At 44.1% G+C, this 21935-nt stretch overlaps 1 protein-coding gene across 4 annotated transcripts in view; it reads right to left on the bottom strand.

Moving 5' to 3' along the window:
- Bcl2l14 (BCL2 like 14) overlaps positions 1–19944 on the bottom strand; it is a 40630-nt gene extending 20686 nt beyond the window's left edge. The window contains exons 1-3 of one of the 4 annotated variants that reach the window (XM_076568089.1): positions 19806–19944; positions 17164–17315; positions 10692–10840 (exon numbers count right to left, since the gene is read on the bottom strand). In XM_076568089.1, the coding sequence (XP_076424204.1) occupies positions 10692–10801 (110 nt within the window). In that variant the 5' untranslated portion in view covers positions 10802–10840; positions 17164–17315; positions 19806–19944. Of the gene's footprint in view, positions 1–1766; positions 1910–10691; positions 10841–17112; positions 17316–19805 lie in introns of those variants that run through there. The other 3 variants (XM_006976543.4, XM_042274187.2, XM_076568090.1) reach the window with 3 other exon arrangements.
- Between the last annotated feature and the right edge of the window lie 1991 nt (positions 19945–21935).

Below are 21935 nucleotides of genomic sequence, written 5' to 3'. Positions count from 1 at the left end.
GGGAGAGCTACCTACCACAAAGATGGAAGCAGTTAGAGAATTGTCACGTTTGATGCTGTCCTCCTCAGTGATCCCCAGTGACCTTTCTACTTAATAGAAGGCCCCCCAACTTCTGCTATCCATCCTCAGTGATCCCCAGTGACCTTTCTACTTATAGAAGGCCCCCCCAACTTCTGCTATCTGTCCTCAGTGATCCCCAGTGACCTTTCTACTTAATAGAAGGCCCCCCAGCTGCTGGGCCATAGAAACACGAATGGTAAATTTTGTGCTTGTGAAGTCCCAAGGGCTACTTCAGAGGCTCACGTTAATTCGGGGGTTCAGGGGCACACCCTCTCTCTTATGCTGCAACTACAGCTTCTGCCTAGTCAAGGCCACATTCTCAAAGGCCAATGCCGTAGCTCGCTGGTCTCTTTTCCCTTCCCGAGGGTGTCCCCGAGCATCCTCTAAAGACAGTTGCTCGGTGTGCTAGTGTTCTTCTGGGAGGACCGGACCTCAGCGGCCACCCAGACTCTGAGTGGCAGTCACACAGAGAAGTTTCCCAGTCTGTGGACTGTGAGTGTGCTGGTGAAGATAAGATTTTACTTCCCTCCCCGAGGCAGGTGGGTGAGTGCTGTTCCTTGAGAGGCCTCCACAGCCTCATTTCTGGGTTTAGCTGCAGGTGGAACCTCACTTGGTTGCCTCACTTCTGCTTGCCTTGGAGGAGAGAACCAGGGAGAACCCAGAAGCCTGAGTGTAACTCCGTACTAACACACTCCTCTCAGGGAGGTCCCTAGACTCAGCCATGAGTTCCATTACGCCTCGTCACCTTCAGCATCCTGTGTCCCTTTGCCAGGTGGACTTAGTCTACACATCTCCCTCCCTGACTTTCCCCAGACTCTGTGTCTCTGGTCTGTCTGCCTCTCTGTCATCTCCAAGGATAAGACATATTTTTCAATTCTGAAGGTAAGATGAAGACCGAGATGAAATGTCTTAATTTCTCACAACAGAAGCTAAACACAGAGACAACACTTTGGGCCTGTTTAGGACACAGAAGGATGAAAGCCCTGACTGGGAAAATGGGGGCAGAGGACTTAGGGAGAAGAGTTTCCCTTGGGGAGCCTGTTAGGACTAGGCTGAACACTCAAGTTCCTGCAGAGTGCTCATGTCTCCAGGTTCAGGCGCAGGGGGTCCCATCCTGCAACCAAAAGCCCTGCTCCGAGCTGGATTCATCATCTCTGCGGGCTCTCACCAGCTATCATGCTGTCACACACCTTGTTATATTTACACCGAGAGAGAAGAGTGCAATTAAAAAGACCACAGTCAGCCATGAACTCTTTACCATCCCTTTACCATTTATTTCCCTGTAGAAGGGAAATCAAAAGAGAATCCCTCTGCCAGGTGCGGTGGCGCACACCTCTAATCCCAGCACTGTGGAGGCAGAGGCAGGAAGATCTCTGAGTCTGAGGCCAACTTGGTCTACATAGAAAGTTCTAGGACAGCCAGGACTACATAGAGAGACCCTGTCTCAAAAGAGAGAGAGAGAGAGAGAGAGAGAGAGAGAGAGAGAGAGAGAGAGAGAGAGAGAGAGAGAGAGATCATTAACTTATCTTGCCCTTTTTTTGGAAACTCCAAAGAACCAGCTTCTCAGTGTCACTTTGCATTCCAAGGCTCACACGATAAGAACACTTGTTACCGGGGCCCACAATTCCTGAGTTAGATGGCCTCTTTTGGCCAATGCAGCCTGGCTGTGAGCTCCAGACTCATGTTTTGTCCCCTGCTGCTGTTACCTGGTCTGCAGGCTGTCAGCCGTCTCCTCTGTCTTCAGGTCAGGTAACAGGTGCTATTTGTACACCTGCGTGTCTGAACGCGCCGCTGAGAGGAAACTTCCGCTGGGTCTTGGCTTCTCACCACACAACTCAGTGGCTGGAAGCTCCCTGGCGCTGGCTCCTCAGGTTGGGGACCAAGACTGAGGAAAGAGGCTTAAGAAAGGAAGCCACTTCCTCATTAAGCTCCGCCTCCAGTTCTTTAACTGAAGGAGAGGCTGCCCTTTGCTCAAGTAATTTGACTCGAAAAGCACTGAGATACCCTGTACCAAACAAACACTCTCATAGCCCTCGGGCACAGAGAGGTGGACCTGTCTTGATGGTTCTCTGCTTTGCATTTTATCAGTTTAGTCAGTGTTTACCGACCAGCTAATCTGCTGCAGGCACACTCTTAATCTTTGCAAAGGCATCCATTGCTTCTATGCCTTGTGAATGGTGCACTCAGCATTCTCACACAAGCGTGTGCAGTGTGTTGTGACTGTCCTTTCACGTCCTTTCTCTTGAGCATGTCCCTCCTGTTAGTCCCCTTTGTTCCTCTGGGTAGTTTTACTTCTACTTTCAAGTCGCATGAATGTAGTTATGGTTGGAAAAAATAAATCCGACTGTGTAGACACGCCACATTTCTCTGTTCGGTCCTTTGTCTGTCACTTAGCTACTGTGAGCGGTGCTGTGAGGATCAATGGGCCAGGGACTCCTCCATGGGTTGACTCTGAGTTCTTGGGGTAAGCCAGGAGTGACACAGTGAGTCCCCTGCTTGATCTGTTTTAGCTTTTTGAGGAACCACCATGCTGACTTCCACAATGGCTGACTAGTTTAACATTCCTAGCAGCAGGGCACAAGAATTCCCTTTTGTCCACATCCTAGTCCACATTTATCTGTTTGCTTTTCTTAAAAAAAAAAATGGGGGAAGATTCTGCTTATTTTTATTTTTACATGTATGGGTGTTTTTTTATTTTCTTAATAATTGTGATTCTGACTGGAGTAAGAAAGAATTTAATTTTAACTTGTATTGCACCGATGGCTAGTGAGATTGAACTTTTTCATATGTTTGCTGGCCATTTGTATTTAATCTTTTGAAAATTGTTAATTTGGTTAGTCCACTTATTGGGGTATATAATTTCTTTTTTAAAAATAAATCTTTATTTATTATACATACAGTCTTCTGCCTGCATGTATGCTTGGACACCAGAAGAGGGCACCAGATCTCATTACAGATGGTTGTGAGCCACCATGTGGATGCTGGGAACTGAACTCAGAACCTCTAGGAAAAGCAGCTAGTGCTCTTAACCTCTGAGCCATCTCTCCAACCCAGCACAGAGTGAGAATATATCCATCTTCCATATTTCTGACAAAGACTCCTCATTCTGCATGCTGTCTGCTTACTCATGGAACTGTTTCTTTGGCTATGTAGAAGCTTTGTAATTTCATGAGGTCTATCTGTCACTTGTGGACATTATTTTCTGAGTGACTGGAGTCTATTCAGAAAGGCCTTGTCTAAGCCTGTATCTCGAGATGTTTTTCCTATTTTTTCTTCTAACAGTTTCATGACTCACATTAGGGATTTGCGTTCACTTGGAGTTGACTTTTCCACAGAGTGAGAGATAAGGATCTAGCTTCATTCTTCCACAAGTGGATAGGCCAGTTCTCTCAGCACTGTTTGGTAAGACGCCATCTTTTCTCCAGTGTGTATTTTTGGCATCTTTGTGAAAAGGCAGATGGCTGTAGCTGTGTGGACTTCTATCTGCACCCCCTACTCCATTCGACTGATTGGCATGTTAGGGTCTATGTTAGTATTATGCTGTTTTTGTTACTCTGGTTCTGCAGTATAACTGAAATCAGGTAGACTGAGGCCTCGAGAATTCTTTTAGCTCAGGATTTCTTTAGCTATCTGTGTGTCTTTGTGACTCCATGTGAATTTTAAGATTTCCCCCCCCTATTTGTGAGAATGATTCTGGAATTTTGGTGGGGAATATATCAAATTTGAAGCCTTTCTCATGATATTAATTCTTCTAATCCATGTGTTTGGGGGCAGGTCTGTCTTGTAGTGTCTTTTTAAATTTCTTTCTTGAATGCTTTAAAGCTTTAATTATTGAGGTCTGCATCTTGGTCAGGATTATTTTAATGTTTTTTGGTTTTGAAGTAATTTTTAATGGAATTGTTTTTCCTGAATTCTTTCTCGGCTTTTATATTGGTATATAGGAAGGTTACTGATTTATGAATGATAATATTGTATGCTATTGCTTTATACTGAAAATGTTTATACGATCTAAAAGTTTCATGGTGGAGTCTCTAGAGTCTCATGCATAGATTCTTATCTGCAAATAAGGAAGGACACACTGGCTTCTTGCTATTCTATTTGTATTGATTATATTTCCTTCCCTTATTTTATAGCTAAGTCTTTAAACAAAACATTAACTAAGAGGAGAAGGTGGACATCCATGTCTTATTCCTGACTTTAGTAGAACATTTTGCATTTTTTCCCATTTAGTATAATGTTGGCTATAGATTTGACATTTAGATCCTTAATTATGTTGAGATGTGTTTCTTTTATTCCTAGTCTCTTTGGCGCTTTTATCATGAAGGGATATTGTATTTTTATCACCGTTTTTGCATCTATTGGGACTATTATGTAATTTCTGTCCTTGAGTCCACTTAAGTGATATACTGTATCTATTGATTTGCATATATTGAATCATCTCTGCATCTCTGGAATAAAGCCAACTTTATCATGTGAACAATCCTTTTTATTTTCTTTAATCTCTTTTGCAAGTATTTTACTGAGATTTTTACATCTAAGTTTAACAGGGAGATTGGTCTATAATTTTCTTTTGTTGTTGTGGTAGTCTACTTTGTGTGGTTTGACAATGAGGATTGTCAAGTCCAAAAGAAACTGGACAAATGGCTATCTGTGGTGCCTGTTAGCGACCAAAGCACGTGCTGGCCTCCGGGCTCACTCTGTACTCGTGGCTCTTCTCAGCAGTTCTCACCCCACTGGCTGTCCTAAACTTCTCCAGCTCAGGGCTTCGGGCTTTGTTCACCGAGCTTCTCATTCGCAAATGACCTTGCCATTTCGGCCATGCATTCTTCTTTTGTCTTTCTCTTTTGTCTCTTTTTTGGTTTCCTTTACCCACATGCTCTTTCTCTTTCTTGCTTTCCCGTCTCTCTCTCTCCTCTCTTGGCCCTGTCCAGTTTGCTGGCCATTTTCAGCCTACAGCTTTCTCTCCCTGCTCTGGACTCTTCCAGATACTTCTGGCTGTCCTTTTCCTCGAGTCTACACTAAAAACCTACTCATCCACCATACCTTGGAGTGGTTGCGTCCTCAGTTTATACAAGGACAATAAAGGCTTCATAAGAAGAGTTTGACAGTCCCCTTTCCTCTTCTGTGTTATGGACTAGCTTGAGAAGCTTGGCGTGAGTCCTTTAAAGTTCTGCTCAAACTCAGCAGTGAATCCATCTGGGCTTGGGGTTTTTTTTGGTTAAGAGGTTTTTGTTTTGTTTTGTTTTTAAATTTTATTACTGCCTCAATCTCTTTGCTTGTTATAAAATCTGTTTAAATTGTTTATCTAGTTTTAGTTTAATTTTGGCATGCCATATGAGTTTAGAAATTTATCCACATCTTTTAGATTTTCCAGTTTAGGTTTTAAATTATGTCCTCCCAATGAGTTTTTGCATTTCATTAGTATCTGTTGTAATCTTTTCCTTTTCATCTCTATTTTTTTTACTTTGAGGTTTTTCTCCCTTCTCTCTCCCCTTCTCTCTCTCTCTCTCTCTCTCTCTCTCTCTCTCTCTCTCTCTCTCTCTCTCTCTTTCTCCTTCATTTTTGGTTAGTTTGACTAGGAGTTTGTCAATCTTATCTTTTCAAAGAGCTAACTCTTTGTTTCATTGATTCTTTATATAATTTTTCTTGTTGTTTGTAGTTCATTAATTTCTGTTCTGATCTTAATTATTTCTTCCCATCTACTTATTTTGGATTTAACTTTTTGTGTTTCTAAGACCCTAATATGTATTGTTAAGTTATTTGAAGTCTCTGAGGGAGGGTTGTTTTGTATTTTAGTATAAGTACTTATACATAGATTTGAGTGTGTTGCTTTTCATCTTCAGTCAATTATAGGAATCTTTTTATTTCACTCTGAGTTCTTTGATGACCCATTTATCATTCAGTAGTGCCATTGTTCAATTTCCGTGTATTTGTGTATGTTCTATGGTCTCTCTGGTTGTTGATTTCTAGTTTTATTTCATTGTGGTCATATAAAATCCAAGAAATTATTTCATTTTTTCTCATATTTGTTAAGACTTTCTTTGTGCTCTAACATATGGTCTAGTTTAGAGAAAGTTCCATGGATGCTGGGAGCAATGTGTGTTCTGCAGTGTTTGGATGGAATGGTCTATAAATGTCTGTTATGTATGACGTCATTGAACACACGTTTCTTGGTGAGTTTCTGTCAGTATGACCTGTTTACTGGTAAGGTCTGTCCATTGGCCTATAATTTGAAGCTACCCATTATTGTTGTGTGGGGATTAATGTGTCTTTACATCTATTAGTATTTATGAAATTAGGTGCACCCATGGTTAGTATATGTACATTTAAAATTGAATTCCTTCTTGCTGGGTGATAAGTTTCTGTCAATGCAAAAGGCCAGATCAGACCAGAATAAAAACAGATAAATGCAAGTTTATTGGTCATGGTTCCTGGGTGGGTTCACTGGTCCCAAAGAATGGGGTCAGAGAAGTTGTGCCTAGGCTAAGGTAGGGAGGTATTATCGACCTTAGGCAAGGGGTGATGATGTGCCAGCCAGGAGCTGGGACTGTGCCCAAGTATGGTCAAAAGCTGGGTCCCTGGGCAGGTACTTGGGTGCCATTCATAGTTCTCTCACTCAGCAAGGTGGGATTGGGGGAAGTAGGGAAGATGGGGTTTCCCAGCTTGTGCAAGTGGAGAGCAGGGGTTCCAACCGAACATTGGTTTGTTCCTTTACTCAGTATACAGTGACTTTCTCTCTTCTGACTAATTTATTATATTATTATTGTGGTTTGTGTGAGGAAGGGTCTGAATATGCCACAGAGCACACGTGGAGGTCAGAGACAACTCTCAGGAGCTGCTTCTTTCTTTCAGCCTTTTTTCTTTTTTTGGAGTCGAGGTCTTTTTTATTTCTGCCACTCTGGAAAATTCCAGTAACTGGTCTATGAACTTCTGGATGATTCTTATGTCCTTGCTTTCCATCTCACTGTAGGAGTGCTGGGGTTACAGATGTACTCCATGACATCACGCCTTTATGAATTCCAAAAATTTGACTGAGATTATTGGCTTGTGTAGTGAGTGCTTTTACAAACTTCCATGGTCCCCTTTGGACTAATTTTGGTTTGCATTCTATTCTGTCAGATGTTAGAATGCGCTTTCTTCCTAGTTCCATTTGCTTAAAATGCCTTTTCTGTCTTTTCACCCAAGGTTGACTGTCTTTAATGGTGAGGCATGTTTCTTTGGGATAACAAGTAGATCTTATTTTCAAATTCAATCTATTATTTTGTGTCTTTTGATTAGGGGGATTGAGACCATTAAGAGTCAGAATTATTACTGAAAGGTATGTATTCTTATCATTTCATTGGCTCTGTAGTGTTTGATGTTTTCTCATTTGCTTATATGCTGTTCTGCTCTGTTTTTTGGAGTAGCCTCATGACTATAACTTTCTTAGAAGGTTGAGCATCTTCTGTAGATTACTCTCAGTCATGAATTTTTCAGTCTGTTTTTTTTTTTTAATCATTTTTCCTCCTTTAATTACAACAGATAGTTTTTCTGGGTATAGTATTCTTGGTTGCAGCTGCTGTCTGTCAAAGTTTTAAACACAATATTCTAAGGTCTCCTGGCTCTTAAAGTTGCTGTTGAGAAATTAGACATCATTCTAATGAAACTATATAAACATACCTTTATATGTGACTTGGTTTTTCTCTGTTCACACTTTAGTATACTTTCTTCTGTACATTTAGTGTTTTTGCTATAATATGACATAGGAAGATTCTTTTATGGTCTTGTCTGTTGGTTTTTAAATACCCCTTATATCCAGATAGGAGGCATCTCTTTCTTTTTTTAACCATGATTTTACTGTCAATGTTTTCTATTCCTTTAACATGAAATTCTCTTCTTTTCATAGGGTCCTATGGATCTCAACTGCTCTGTTCTTCATATTGTATTATTTTTTTCTTTGGCATTGACTGAACATCCTAACTTTTCCTTCTTGTCTTTCAACCTTGATAGAGTGCTGTCTGCCTGGTGGTTCCAGTCTTCATGCTCTTGATGTTTCCTCCTGGACTCTCAGATGCATGTCAGACCCCTGGGTAGCCTTTTGTGAGGTCAGAGATGCTTTTCTTACCAGTGGACAGTTCTTCATGGGTTGGGTTACAAATGCTATTTTTGCCTTTGAGTGTACTTTTGAGAGTTTGGGTCACATTTACTGGCTCCCATTAGTGGGTAGTCTTTCATGGGTCAGATCACAGACGCTGCTCATCTCTGGGTGGCCCTTCAGGAGTCTGGACATGAGTGCTGGCTGAAACCCTGGTCTATTTTTCCCAAGGTCATTTATACTATTTGGATCCTTTGTCAGTTTTTTTTCCCCCTGTAGACTCTGTCCCCAACCAGGTTTCCACAGGGCTGAATATTGTACAGTTCTGATAAAAAATTTTTTTCCCCATGGTCTAGAGGAAATATGCTGGCCAGGATTCAGTGCACAGTCCTGCGACATTTATTCTGGGTTTCCAAAGAGTGTGGTTCTGAGGGGATCCTAAGCCAGCTGCCAAGCTGCTAGCTCATCAGGGGTCTCTTCCGAAGGCTGCCTCACTGATGCTGCTCCAGTGCCAAGGAGAGCGGCTGTTTCCAGCAGCTGTTTCCAGCACGTCTTCTCTCTGCTGCTCCTGTTTGTAACTCTCACCTGCCTTCTTTCCCCCTCTCTTCTCTCTCTTTCCCCCCTGCCCCTCTTTAAAGTGTCACTGAGATGAGCATACTGCGACCGTTTTCTGAGGTGCTGAGAGAGCAGGAACAGAACTACGGCTGTCTTACCCTGGAACTCTTTGCTTTCTCTCACCAGACCTGCTGACCTCTCCCGTATAGATTCTGAGCCCCACACTCCTCTGTCCTGCCTTACACAGTTTTCTAGTTTTTTAATAATTTATTTTCATTTTATTTGTATTGGTGTTTTGCCTGCATGTGTGTCTGTGTGGGGGTGTCAAGATCTTGGAGCTACAGACAGTTGTGAGCTGCCATGTGGGTGCCGGAAATTGAAACAAGGTCCTCTGGAAGAACAGTCAGTGCTCTTAACCACTGAGCCATCTCTCCAGGCCCCCAAGTTTTCTATTTTTCTGGCTTTGAAGCTGGTGCCTTTCAGCCATCATTTACTTCACCTGACAGCTGTTAGTCACCTGGCCCCACTTTACTCTAGTAGATGGAGCCTATGCGTCACCTACCATTGTCCACATGTGTAATCTTAACCACGCTGAGGGGAGGTGTCAAGATTCCTGTTTCCCAGAGGTGACATGCTTAGAGGAGTTAGGATTCCCCTAAGTTGATTGAGATCCAAATCTTGGTCCTTCTGGCTTCATGCCAGATACATCATCTCTCCTGTGACCCCCAAATACCACGTTCAGGTGGGACCAGAAGAAAAGCCTATAAACATAATTTAACCCCAGTCATAGTAAAAGCTGCAAAACCAAATTTTAGACACAGCATGCCACTACTACAATGCAGTGGCATTGAATTCCCTATGTGTATGAAATAAGAAATAGTTAAATACGGTTTTAGTCTCTATCCAGATACGTAACTGACAGACATTTGTGTTCATTCTTATGATCTGAAACTTGGGGCATGGCCGGTTGAAGTGTGAGATGAAGGAACTGGAAGTGGTGGAAGGGGAATTAAGACTACTTTCCTCAAACTTGGGGAAGAGCTGGTCATTTAGCTCGTAAGCTAACAGACCCAGGAGAGGTGATCAGATGGCATGATCCTGGGAAATTCCAACTCTTGGTGTCCCAAAGTAAACTCCTACCAGCAAACTAATGTGGTGTTCAGGAGTTTGGTCAGCTGAAGGAATATCAAAGAAATAATAGGAATTGGTTTTCTTCTTAAAAAACAAAACAAAACAAAACTTAAAAATACTGTTGTGGAAGATGAGATACTGAATATTTCTTTGAAAAATTCAAGAATAACAGAATGCATACAAGCAACAACTGAGTCATGCAGCATGATCACTCACAGCTGTCATTAGAGATCATCTGGGAAACAAAATGACCCTGGTTACAGGACTATTCAGAATCCCCAGTGGGCACCTGTTACCCTAGCACTTTAGAGGTCGAGGCAAGAGGACCAGGAGAAGGTGGTCATCCTTGGTTAGAGCTAGATCTGAGGACTCCTGGGCTACCAGAGACTTTGTCACAAGAGAAAACACCAACAACCAAAGAACAAACAAACAAAACGTCCCAACCAAAAGATGTTGGAAAGGAAGCTGGGGGCAAGGGAGTGAGGTCTCCAAAGGACAGTCTGTCCACAGTCATGGGAGGCACAGCGTCGCTCAAGGTGACATACTTGTGTGTCACAAAGCTGGGCTTGGAGGGAGCCCAGACAGTCTGTCTTTAGAACACATGTACCCTGAGCATCTTTCCAGTCACTATTTAGACATGTCTTTCTTTATTAACACTCTCTGTCTTTTTTTCTGGACCCATGATCATTGCCACTTGATTCTGGAGTAGAAAAATACTGCAAGGGTTGAAACAGGTAGAAGACTGAGGATATCCTTTCAGTGGGCTGTTTGATAGAGTCTTGTCTCTTGCATGATCTAGATTAGTCCACATCACAATTCTACAGAGAAGCAAGTTAATATGTAGAGAACTAGGGTATTGTAAATAGAATACCTCCCATGAAAATGAGAACCGGTTCCTGCAGAATGCAATCCTTTATTGTCCTGGAGAGAACAGCCAACATTTCCAGTTTTTCCTGTTTGTAGAATCACCTCAGCGTTCATTCCTTATCTGACTATAAATACGTGGTGTTTGAAGTTCTCCTTTGAACCGGATAGAATATTTTATTGGTTTCAGTTAAGTGAGTTATGGAGGGCATTTGACATAAGCACTTTTTAATGCATTAGTTAAGCCAAATACATTTATCTGTAAAAGCTCCTGCGCGTATACAACATGTTGTGGCCATAGTCTCCGCTCATTTCTCCACCGTTCTCCCTCACACTTGGGCTGGCGTTCTTCTTCCCAGGGAGTCAGCTCTCGTTGCACTCCCAGGCCTTCGTGTCCTACTGAGGTTAATTAGGGCTGCTTGTGGGGCCATGGCTACGGGCTCCTTACTAAGGCATGGACAACTTACCACTGAAGAAATGACACCCTGGCCCCCAGCAACCGTTAACTGCCGATAGTTCCTTGGCGGGGGTGGGGTGGGGGAGTGGGGGAGGGTGGGGTGGGGGAGGGTGGGTGGATGCCTCAGGAGCTCCTCCCCTGTCCGTGGTGGAATGTTGAAGGGCCCAATCTGACATGAGTTCTTTTACAACATGTGGGTGTTATAATGATTTTACTTTATTATTATTGTTGTTGTTGTTGTTATTATTATTATTATTATTTTTAACATTAATTAAGTCATTTAAATTCTTTGGCTTTCACTGCAGTTTCTTCTTGGACTATATGCTTGATTGACAGAGGCACATTTGGGCATGTTGGAGACATTTCTCATAGTCATTCTGCTTCTGACTAGATGAGGGCCCGGAGGGGGACTTATAACTCTTCAGGTGGCTTCAGGAATTGGTTGCTGCTGTTGGGCCTTGGACCACTATTTCCTACAGGTCTGTACAGATGTGGACGAGTCACGTGACAAGCTGGGGAAGTGATCCTCTGTTACATAAAAGAGCAAGCTGAGCAAGCTACGGGGCAAGCCAGAAAGCAGTGGTCCTCCACTTCCATTTCTCAGGTCTCTACCTCAGTTCCTGCCTCCAGCTTCCTTCCTTGGCTTCCCTCAGTGTTAACCCTTTCTTCACCAGGCTGCTTTGGGTCATGGTGTCTTTACTGCAGCCATAGAAAGTCAACTAGAAACAGGTCACTGTTGGGTGTTGGAGGAGCGGGCTGATTTTCACAGTCTTGGGGAGTTGGTGGTTCAGAAGCCTCACATTTGTGAATGTCCTGCAGAAATCTGGGTTACTAGGTGGATAGTTACATGGACAATGAGTTTCATGTGTTCCCAAAGAGTCCATGAGGGAGGGCTGGGGCTATAGCTCAGAGGTAGGGTGCCTGTCTAGTATGCTTGAGGCACCGAGTTCAATCCCAGCACAAACCAAACAACAAAAACCTGAAGAGTTGGTGAAGGACATTTGATTTACGTGTTCCATAGCTGGGGGTTCAAAGGTCTCAGGACATGCATGGGAATGAGTTGGAGAATCACAGTCCAGGTGCAGATGCAAAACTTCTTGGGTGGCTTGTAGTGGCGAGCGCTGGCCCATCCAGCTCTCGGGTCCCCAGGCGCCTCCCCTCGCCCCGCCTCGTAGGCGTGACAGTTGCCAGAGTCTCAATGGGGGTTGGAACTTCCAGAACCAAGCTGGAATGGCTACCCACTACATCGGCTTCTCACTGTGACCCAGAGTGCAAGGTGTGCGTTTGTGGAATGAGGAACTTAGCCCTTCCAGCTTGTGTCTGGCTAGGTGTCTGAGTGTGGGCACATTATTTAATGCCTCTGGCCTCCAACATCCTGTGAAAAATGCCTCATCTCTGTGACTGTGAGTATCCAGCACATGTACACCAGGAGGGATGTAGTTCACTTTTGTCCTTGAATTTTTTTGACATTTTTTTATGATTGACTTCTGTAGTGACAAGTTCACAGATGATGTGAAGAGGAGGAGGTCGGGAGGAAAATGGATGAGATTTCAGGCCGTGGAGTCAGATGATCATTCTCCTTAGGCCTGCCACTTCCTAACTGGACTCTCTCTCTCTCTCTTCTCTCCCCTCCCCACCTCCATCTCACTGAGTCTGGGACTTGCTGCTTCAGCTAGCCTGGCTATCCAGCAAGCCCCAGAGATCGGCCTGTTTCTGTGCCCTGCACTGGGGTTCCAGAAGTATGCCACCACACCTGGCTTTTTCTGGGCCTCCAAACTGAAGTTCTCACACTTTAGTGTGCAGCAAGCGCTGTGGCCACTGAGCCATAGTTCTAGTTCCCCAAATAGCTTATGAGCAGTTTCCTTAACCACACTCGCCTCAGTTTCCTGGCATATTAAAAGAAGACAAAAAGATTTGATGTTGTGTAAGGACCAAATGACAGGTTTTTTTTTTTTTTTTTTTTTTGTGGGAAGCACTTAGCAGGTGTCGGGCACAAAGCTGAGGTTCCAGAAACTGCCAACTGTTGTTGACATGTGATCATTACTTTAGGAGAAGTAACAGTAGGTGATTTATGAGGTCCCCAAATTATCGTATTGTCAAGTGTGTGCTAAAATTGAGAGTGTTTAGGATGAACTAATCAGTCACATGTAAAAAGAATGAGAGAAATCTCTCTTAGGAGGGGCTCTCGCCAAAAATGCTTTGTGTCTGCTTCATTTAAAACAACGTGAGACAGCTTCCAAAAGCGTGATGATGGGTCAGCGAGACGGCTTGTTGCTTAAAAGCTCTTGTTACCAAGCCTGATGACCTCGGTTTGATCCCTGAGAGCCACATGGTGGAAGGACAGAACCAACTCCACGCTGTCCTCTGCACAGGTGCTGCTATGATGTGAGCACACACAGAGTAAATAAATGTAAAAATTAAACAGCAGGACATAACACTGGAATGCCACACCTGTAAAGCTGTGTTCTGCCCTTCTCTTCAAGTTTGTAGAATCCTGTTGAATCCAGGGCCTCGTGCATATGAGGCAAGCATATTACCAGAAGTTACAGCTCTGGCTTGATTCTTAGTTTATTCAGACTGGGTCTTTCTGCGGAGCCCTGGCTAGCCTGGTACTTGCTGGGAAGCTCAGGCTGATCTGGAACTCACTGCAATCTTGTTGCCTCTGCTTCTGGGATTACACCCATGTGCCAAAACGTCTGGTTCCCAGACTGACTCCTGTGCCTCTTAATTGAAGAAATAAAGGAGATAGCCAGACTGTCTGCATTCATATCTCAGCTCTGTCTTAGAACAGCTCTAGGAGCCATGGTGAGCGGTTTAACTTCTCTTTGCAGCTGATAACTAATTTGGGTGGAAATGAAAACTGAGATGGTTGCGGTTACGCCAAGAGTGCAGGAGTCCTCTAAGCCCACGTGATTGCGTCTATAGACTGAGGTTTATGCTGAGGACACAAATTTCTTTCCTTCCTTCCTTCCTTCCTTCCTTCCTTCCTTCCTTCCTTCCTTCCTTCCTTCCTTCCTTCCTTCCTCCCTCCCTCCCTCCCTCCCTCCCTCCCTCCCTCCCTCTCTCTCTCTCTCTCTCTCTCTCTCTCTCTCTCTCTCTCTTTCTTTCTCTTCCTTTTCAGTTTCTTGAGACAGGGTTTTTCTGTGTAACTGCCCTGGCTGTCCTAGAATTCACTCTATATACCAGGATGGTCTCAAACTCATGACCTCAAACTGCCTGCCTCTGCCTCATCACTCAGTGGACACAAATTTCTTACTCTTTATCTTCCAGACAAAGAATGCTGTCTGAAAACTGCTAGAATCCAGCCCCTTCCAGTCCTGGGACTTCTGTCTTTCTGGAAAGGTTCATGGTTCTGGATGACTCCCTGGTGATAGCCTTGCTTGTGACTACAGATTGACCCCCATGAATCAATTATTTGTAACTTAACACATATCCAGACTTGAAGCACCAAACTAAATTCACCCTCAGCAACTTGTAGAATTAAACGAAACTAACAGAAAATTATCCAAAACGTTACTTCACCTCATCTCACTGTTCTCCCCTTTTCTTAAAAAAAAAAAAAAAAAAAAAAAAAAAAATCCAGTAAAATGTGTGGTGATATTTTTATCTGGGTACCCAAATAAAGTTTATCTGAGGATCAGAGGGAAAAGCCAGCTGCTATACTAAACATAGAAGTCAGACAGTGGTAGCATATGCCTTTAACCCTATCATTCAGGAGGCAGAGATCCATCTGGATCTCTGTGAGTTCAAGGCCACACTGGGAAGTACTAACCATGGAGGTAACCACGGAGGTCTGTACAGACAGACAGGAAGTGATAGAGCTGGGCAGGAAGAGGAAGTGATGTAGCTGGGCTGAGAGAGGAAGTATGAGGGCAGGACAGAAAGGCATATAGGCATGGGTATACAGGAAGTAGGTCTCTTTGGAGGCTGAGGAGTCGGTAAGGTGAGGTTGGCTGTGGCTTGTCCTATTGTACTGATCTCTCGGTTTTCACCCCAATATCTGGCTCCGTTTTTTTTTTTTTTTTTTTTTTTTTTTTTTTTTTTTTTTTATTAATAAGACTGTTTAACAATTCGTCTTACAGAAATGGATCTGAGTTCCATTTCCCAGGATCTAGACTCATGACGCACAGCCCAGGCCTGGGGAATCAGAAACAAGAGGCTCCCTGAGGCTTGCTGGCTAACCAGTCTAGCTGAGTCAGCAGACCCCAGGGGCAGTGAGACACCCTGCTTCAAAAAACAAGGGGGGTGCTGCTGAGAAGGCTCAGGAGTCAAGGCACTTGCTGCACAAGTCTGAGGACCCGAGTTCAATACCCAGGGCCCACATGAAGGTGGAAGGAGAGAACTACCTACACCACATTGTCCTCTGACCTCCACTCATGTGCTGTGTGCGTGTGCCCCTCCCTATATGTGCACACACAATGGCAGTTTCTTTAAAGTTCAGAAGTGAAAAAGGGGGAGCAATTAAGGAAGACAGTGACATTGACCTCCTGATCCCTCTCCACATATATGTCTATGTACACAAATGTGCACATTTGCACACACACGCACACACACACACACACACACACACACACACACACATACACATACACACACAGCCCAGTCCTCTTTTCCCTTGATGGAATCACTTGCTTAGCTTCTAATTGAACCTGTATTTTATGACTAGCAAATCTCTTCTGTCTGTGCTTCTAGCTTTAACCTCATAGGATGCCCTGGCTTATGCTGTAAATCTGGAACACTAAAAACAGTACCTGTCTGATGAGGTAAGGATCCAATAGATGTACATATGACTAGGTGAAGTGCTCCCTACCAGGTCTAGCTCACAGTAAGGGCAACTGTAACTGTAGGTGGTGTTGGTGTTGGTGGTGCTGATGAGGTACCACTACCATCCTTAGGAGATTGTCACAGGAACAGAGACTTACTGGGATGCTGACCCATGCTGCATCAGGGGCACAGGGAGAGTCAGACTCAGTGATGCCCCTTGATAACTCCACTACCTCTGCTCTAACACTCCCTGCTGTGAGCAGCTTCACACAGAACATACTGTACACTCATGCTCATTCCCACACATTTCACAGTAGCCAGGATGTATGAATCATGTTAACTGTCCATCAGCCACTGAGTGGACAGAGGAATTGTGATACACACACAGCATGGAATTCCAAGAAGGGAGAAGTCTGGTGAACTGTGATAGCATGGATGAGTCTGGTGTGTACTGTGTTAAGTGAACAAAGCCAGCACAGGGAGAGAAATGCTACCCAGCCTGCCTCCCACAGACTTGGAGTTGACTTGTGTCAGGCAGAGGCTGGGGGAAGGGAACACTTGGTTAAAGGCATAATGGTTCAGTTTGACAGTGATCACTGTGCAGACTGGTGACCCACTGCAGTGAGTAATTCATTCTATGCTTCAAAACAGATGACAGCGTAGATTTTAAGGAGCTGAGTAACTTGTGAATTAGTCTGATTTAATCAATATACATTACAAACACATATCAAAGCATGACATTGGTCTGACACGGGGGTGCATGTCTATAATCCCAGCCCTTAGGAGCAGAGGCAGGAGGATCACAAGTTCAAGGCCATCCTGGGACATATAATATGACCCTGTCTCAAAAAGCTGACAAAACAATAGACCATCGCGCTGTATGCCACCAATACATACAATTATTACTTGTCAATGGAAAACCACAAAAACTGAAGCCAGGCCTTATGGCACAGTCCTGAAATCCCAGCCACTCAGGAGGCTAAGTTCAAGACTAGCTTGAGCTTCTACATGATTCCAAAGCTGATAATTAAGATCCTTTTTAAAAAGAAAAAAACCTGGGCTGGAGATACAGCTCCATGAGAGAGTACTTGCCCTGCACCTGTAAGGCCCTGGTTCTGAAAACAAAACAAAACAAAACTAGAAACAAGAAAGAAGAAAGCAAACATAGATCCTTACACTTGTACTACTCTTTCTATCCAGGACCCGCCTCTCTCTACAACTTCTGGAAAAGTCTTTCCATCTCAGCTTTGGTTCTCACCTCCTTCAGAAGTGTTGGCAGGCCCTTCAGGGTACGTTGGTTCACTCTTGCACATGCTGTCCCATAGTAGGTTTGGAATTCATCTTTCAGTACTTATTGGCCTTCTGTGTATTAGAGTCCACTGACCAGGCCTCTGCTTTCATCCTGTTTGCCTGAAGAGCAAGGAGACGTGACTCACCTCAGGGTTCTTCTCAGTAGGTACCTTTGCCAACACAGGCCGTCATGAAATGACTGCTCAGTGTTAAGGCTGCCAGACAAGAGCTTTAGGAGAAACAGCTTTTCTGGATGAAGAACCAGAGTTAGGTTCAGAGCTGCAGAGAGCAGAACCAGGGCCCGATTTGATCTGTATGGGGAGAGCTCCTCACAGTGATAGCTATTTAATGAGTAGGACCCTTCCTGAACAATGAAAGGCATGATGACTGCCATCAGGAGTCAGTGGAGAGGAGCCAGGACGCACCCTTGAGACTTCTTGTTTATGAGCTGGGTTTGAACATCATGAAAGATTCCGGTGACATTTTAGGGCTTACCTGTGGTCACAGTCATGGCAGATGAGTGGGTTGGCTGGGATGTCAACCCAGTGAGGCTGAGAAAAGACCAGCCCTGTCCAGGTGGACCTGGGTCTCATTCTCTTACTACCCGTGTATACAGAGACTGTAGTGGGTAGCTGTTCCAGCTTTGACCTGAAGTACTAACAACCCCCATTGAGGCTTTGGTAACTGTCACACCTACGAGGCAGGGCTGAAACAGGGGCCCTTAAGACCCAAGATCCAGATGTGCCGGCTCTCTTGGTCCCTGGATCCTGGACGTTGGTGGTAGACCGAGCAGAGTTCTTCAGAGAACAGTGCTGGACTGCACTTCATTTTTCTCGGACCCTGTAACCTATCCCTTTACTTGTTGTAAGTTACCCCAAAATAAACCTCCCTTTTAACTACATGGAGTTGCCTTGATACTTCCACCAAAGGAGACTGCTCCGTGAAGTCCAAGTCCCCTCTCCTTAGCTTCTATGTCTTAGTTACTTTTCTATTGCTGTGACGAGACACTGTGACCAAGGCAACTTACAAAAGAAAGTTTACTTGGGGCCACAGCTTCGGAGGGTTCTAGTCCATGACTATTCATGGCAGGGAGTGTGACAACAGGCAGGCAGACTTGGCACTGGAGCAGTAGCCAAGAGCTCACATCTCGAGACACAATCACAAGGTAGAGAGAGAGCTAACTGGGAATGGTTTGGGCATTTGGAACCTCAGAGCCTGTCCCCTGTGACACACCTCCTCCAGCAAGGCCACACCTCCTTGTCCTTCCCAAACTGCCCCACCAACTGGGGACCAAATATTCAAATGTATGAGTCTACAGGGGTTATTTTCATCCAAACCATCACACACTCCAAAGTCATGAGTTTCATCTAAAGTATCTGAGGTATTTCATGAAAACCTCTCCACTTGGCTTTGGTCAGCCATGTTGTTCAGTATTCATACTGAACACATTCACAGAAAAAGCCTTGGGTCTCTCTTTCTGGGACATTTTTTTTTCTGGGATTCCATTGCATTTTCAAGTTTCAGGTCCAGCTTCTCCTTTACTGCTTGCATCCCAGATGGACAGCTGTCCCTCAGTGCCTTGCAAGGGAACTGATTTCAGACTCTGGCTGGGTAACCAAATTCTGATATCCAAGTATTTGCAAATGGTAGGCACACAGCCTCCTGTGTACTACATTATCCTTAAATCACTTATAACCCTAGATACAATGTCCATGCTGTGCAAATAGTTGTTATACTGGATTGTCTTGTGTTGCTATGGATATGAAGCCCCCCACCCCCAAAGGCTCATGTTGAGGACTTGGTCCCCAATTGATGCTGCTACTTTGGGAGATATTAAAACCTTTAAGGGTTTGGGCCAGCTGAAGGAAGGTCATTGAGGGTGGATCCTTGGGGGATTCCTTAGTGTTTCTCTCTACTTCCTGTCTGCTAGGAGGTGAACTTCCTCTATCACACACCCTCCTGGATGATACCGTGTCTCACTACTGGCCTAGGAGCACTGAGCCAAGTGACTATGGCCTGAGACCTTGGAAACCGTGAACAGAGGCACATCTTCCTTTACTCATTGTTTCAGGTATCTGGTAAGAGCAGTGGAAAAGTAACTAGCATGTTTAGGGAGTATTAAGAAAAAAAATGCTACATTCACAACACAAATGCGTTCTTTTTCCCAGGCTCCAGTTGAAGCCACGATTGAAACCGTTCTGCAGACCCAAGGGCCCACTCTTAAGTTTCTGGCTAAAAAGCTTTGGTTTTATTCACCCCCTTGGCATTTCTCTTAGGACCTGGTGTTTCCTTGGTTTGAAGCTCTTTCAAAGGCTCCTCCCCAGCCTCCGCATACTAACTAGGGTGTTGATGATGACCTCCTAGTGAACATCCTACCTCCTGAGGGTCCACATGGTTACTTCTCTTCACAACATTCCTTTCCTCCCACCCTTGGCCTGAGCATCTGGACCTGCTCATCCTCTTTCCCGAGGATTTTGCTCAGCAAGGCAGATGGTTTCTCTACTGTACATCAGTTTGGCAGATTCACTGTTATCTCTTATAGCACAAAGTTCTAGAAAACAAGTTTAAGAATGGGTTGTATTTTAAATAAGTGATTTGTTTAGAACTCACATTTTCCCCTTGCATTGAAGTTCTTCATGATGGTTAGTTTTGTCAGATTAGGCCGGGAGAGGCCATTTAACTAGAAGGATTAAGCTAAAGCGTGAAACCCATAGAATCTTAAGGACTGTTAGGTAGAATACAGTGTTTCCATGGGAAAATATTTCCTGGGTTCTGCATTGGAATGCTAGGATTCCTTTAAATGTCTGCAGGGAATGGAGCACACTCTCACCTCCATTTACATTTATAAACACTACAGTATTTTCTGAGGGACCACTGTGCACCAGGCAGTGATGTCATTGGAACGGCTGTCACCTATTTCAGATAGGGCAGCCAAGGCTGTTCTGTACAATATCCCGTACTGGTTTCCTTACTTCATCCACGTGCTTCAATAATGTCCTTTTTGAGACCGTGAGTCATTTTTTGTTGGTAAACTTTTGAGATAATTATCTTCGTTCTTTCCCTGCTGCTGTGACAGAGTGCTTTGGCAACAACAACATAAAGGGAAAAGGGCTTATTTGCGCTCACAGTTCAGGATGCCCATCATAGAAGGGAAGTCAAGGCAACGGGCTCTTGGAGCAGCTTGTCATACTGCACTCATAATCGGGAAACAGAGAGGAATGGATGCCTACATGACAGGGCCCTGTTCACTTTGCCATTTCATGCAATCTAGTACTTGCCCTGTCCACAGGTAAGAAGGACTTTTCCTATCAATTGATGTGATAAAGAAAGAGTAGGATGTAGTATGAGGAGCAGCGGTGACTGACTTCATTTTTTTTTTTTTTTTCTGTTTTCAGTACCAGGGCCTCACAGGTGTGGGGCAAGTGCTCCCTGATTGAACTGTATCTCCAGTCCCAGGTGTTTTTTCTTTTTAAAGAGGATCTAATTTACTAGCTTTGGAATCATGTAGAAGCTCAAGCTAGTCTTGAACTTAACCTCCTGAGTGGCTGGGATTTCAGGACTGTGCCATGAGGCCTGGCTTCAGTTTTTGTGGTTTTCCATTGACAAGTAATAATTGTATATATTGGTGGGATACAATGCAATGATCTATTGTTTTGTCAGCTTTTTGAGACAGGGTCATATTATATGTCCCAGGATGGCCTTGAACTTGTGATCCTCCTGCCTCTGCTCCTAAGGGCTGGGATTATAGACATGTATCCCCATGTCAGACCAATATCATGCTTTGATATGTGTTTGTAATGTATATTGATTAAATCAGGCTAATTCACAAGTTACTCAGCTCCTTAAAATCTACGCTGTCATCTGTCTTGAAGCACAGAATGAATTACTCACTGCAGTGGGTCACCAGTCTGCACAGTGATCACTGTCAAACTGAACCATTATGCCTTTAACCAAGTGTTCCCTTCCCCCAGCCTCTGCCTGACACAAGTCAACTCCAAGTCTGTGGGAGGCAGGCTGGGTAGCATTTCTCTCCCTGTGCTGGCTTTGTTCACTTAACACAGTACACACCAGACTCATCCATGCTATCACAGCTCACCAGATTTCTCCCTTCTTGAGATTCCATGCTGTGTGTGTATCACAATTCCTCTGTCCACTCAGTGGCTGATGGACAGTTAACATGATTCATACATCCTGGCTACTGTGAAATGTGTGGGAATGAGCATGAGTGTACAGTATGTTCTGTGTGAAGCTGCTCACAGCAGGGAGTGTTAGAGCAGAGGTAGTGGAGTTATCAAGGGGCATCACTGAGTCTGACTCTCCCTGTGTCCCTGATGCAGCATGGGTCAGCATCCCAATAAGTCTCTGTTCCTGTGACAATCTCCTAATGCTGGTGGTTGGCATTATTCCTCACAGACATACAGAGGCTAACCTCAGTCTAGACAATCCTTCACTAGAGTGTAACCTTAGTCTAAACAACCTCTCACAGATATATTAGAGGCTAACCTTAGTCTAGATAATCCTTCACAGACACAGGGGGAGCTAATCTTAGTCTAAAGGCACAAGCGTGCCTTCAGGTCCTGCTCCCAAGTGAGTCTAGCTTCTGTCAAGATGATAATACTAACCATTATATTCACCCGACATTTTACCTACTTCAATGGTCTTGAATCTGTAGTTGAGTTACAGTCTTTTAAAGGGTCATGTTGCCTTATGTTTTTATGTTTCTCATGTTTCTGTGTTGCA

The sequence above is a fragment of the Peromyscus maniculatus genome, chromosome 3, assembly GCF_049852395.1.
Source record: "Peromyscus maniculatus bairdii isolate BWxNUB_F1_BW_parent chromosome 3, HU_Pman_BW_mat_3.1, whole genome shotgun sequence".
Classification (NCBI taxonomy): domain Eukaryota; kingdom Metazoa; phylum Chordata; class Mammalia; order Rodentia; family Cricetidae; genus Peromyscus; species Peromyscus maniculatus.
The sequence above is the reverse complement of the archived record's forward strand: the minus strand, read 5'-3'. Positions and strand labels throughout refer to the sequence as shown.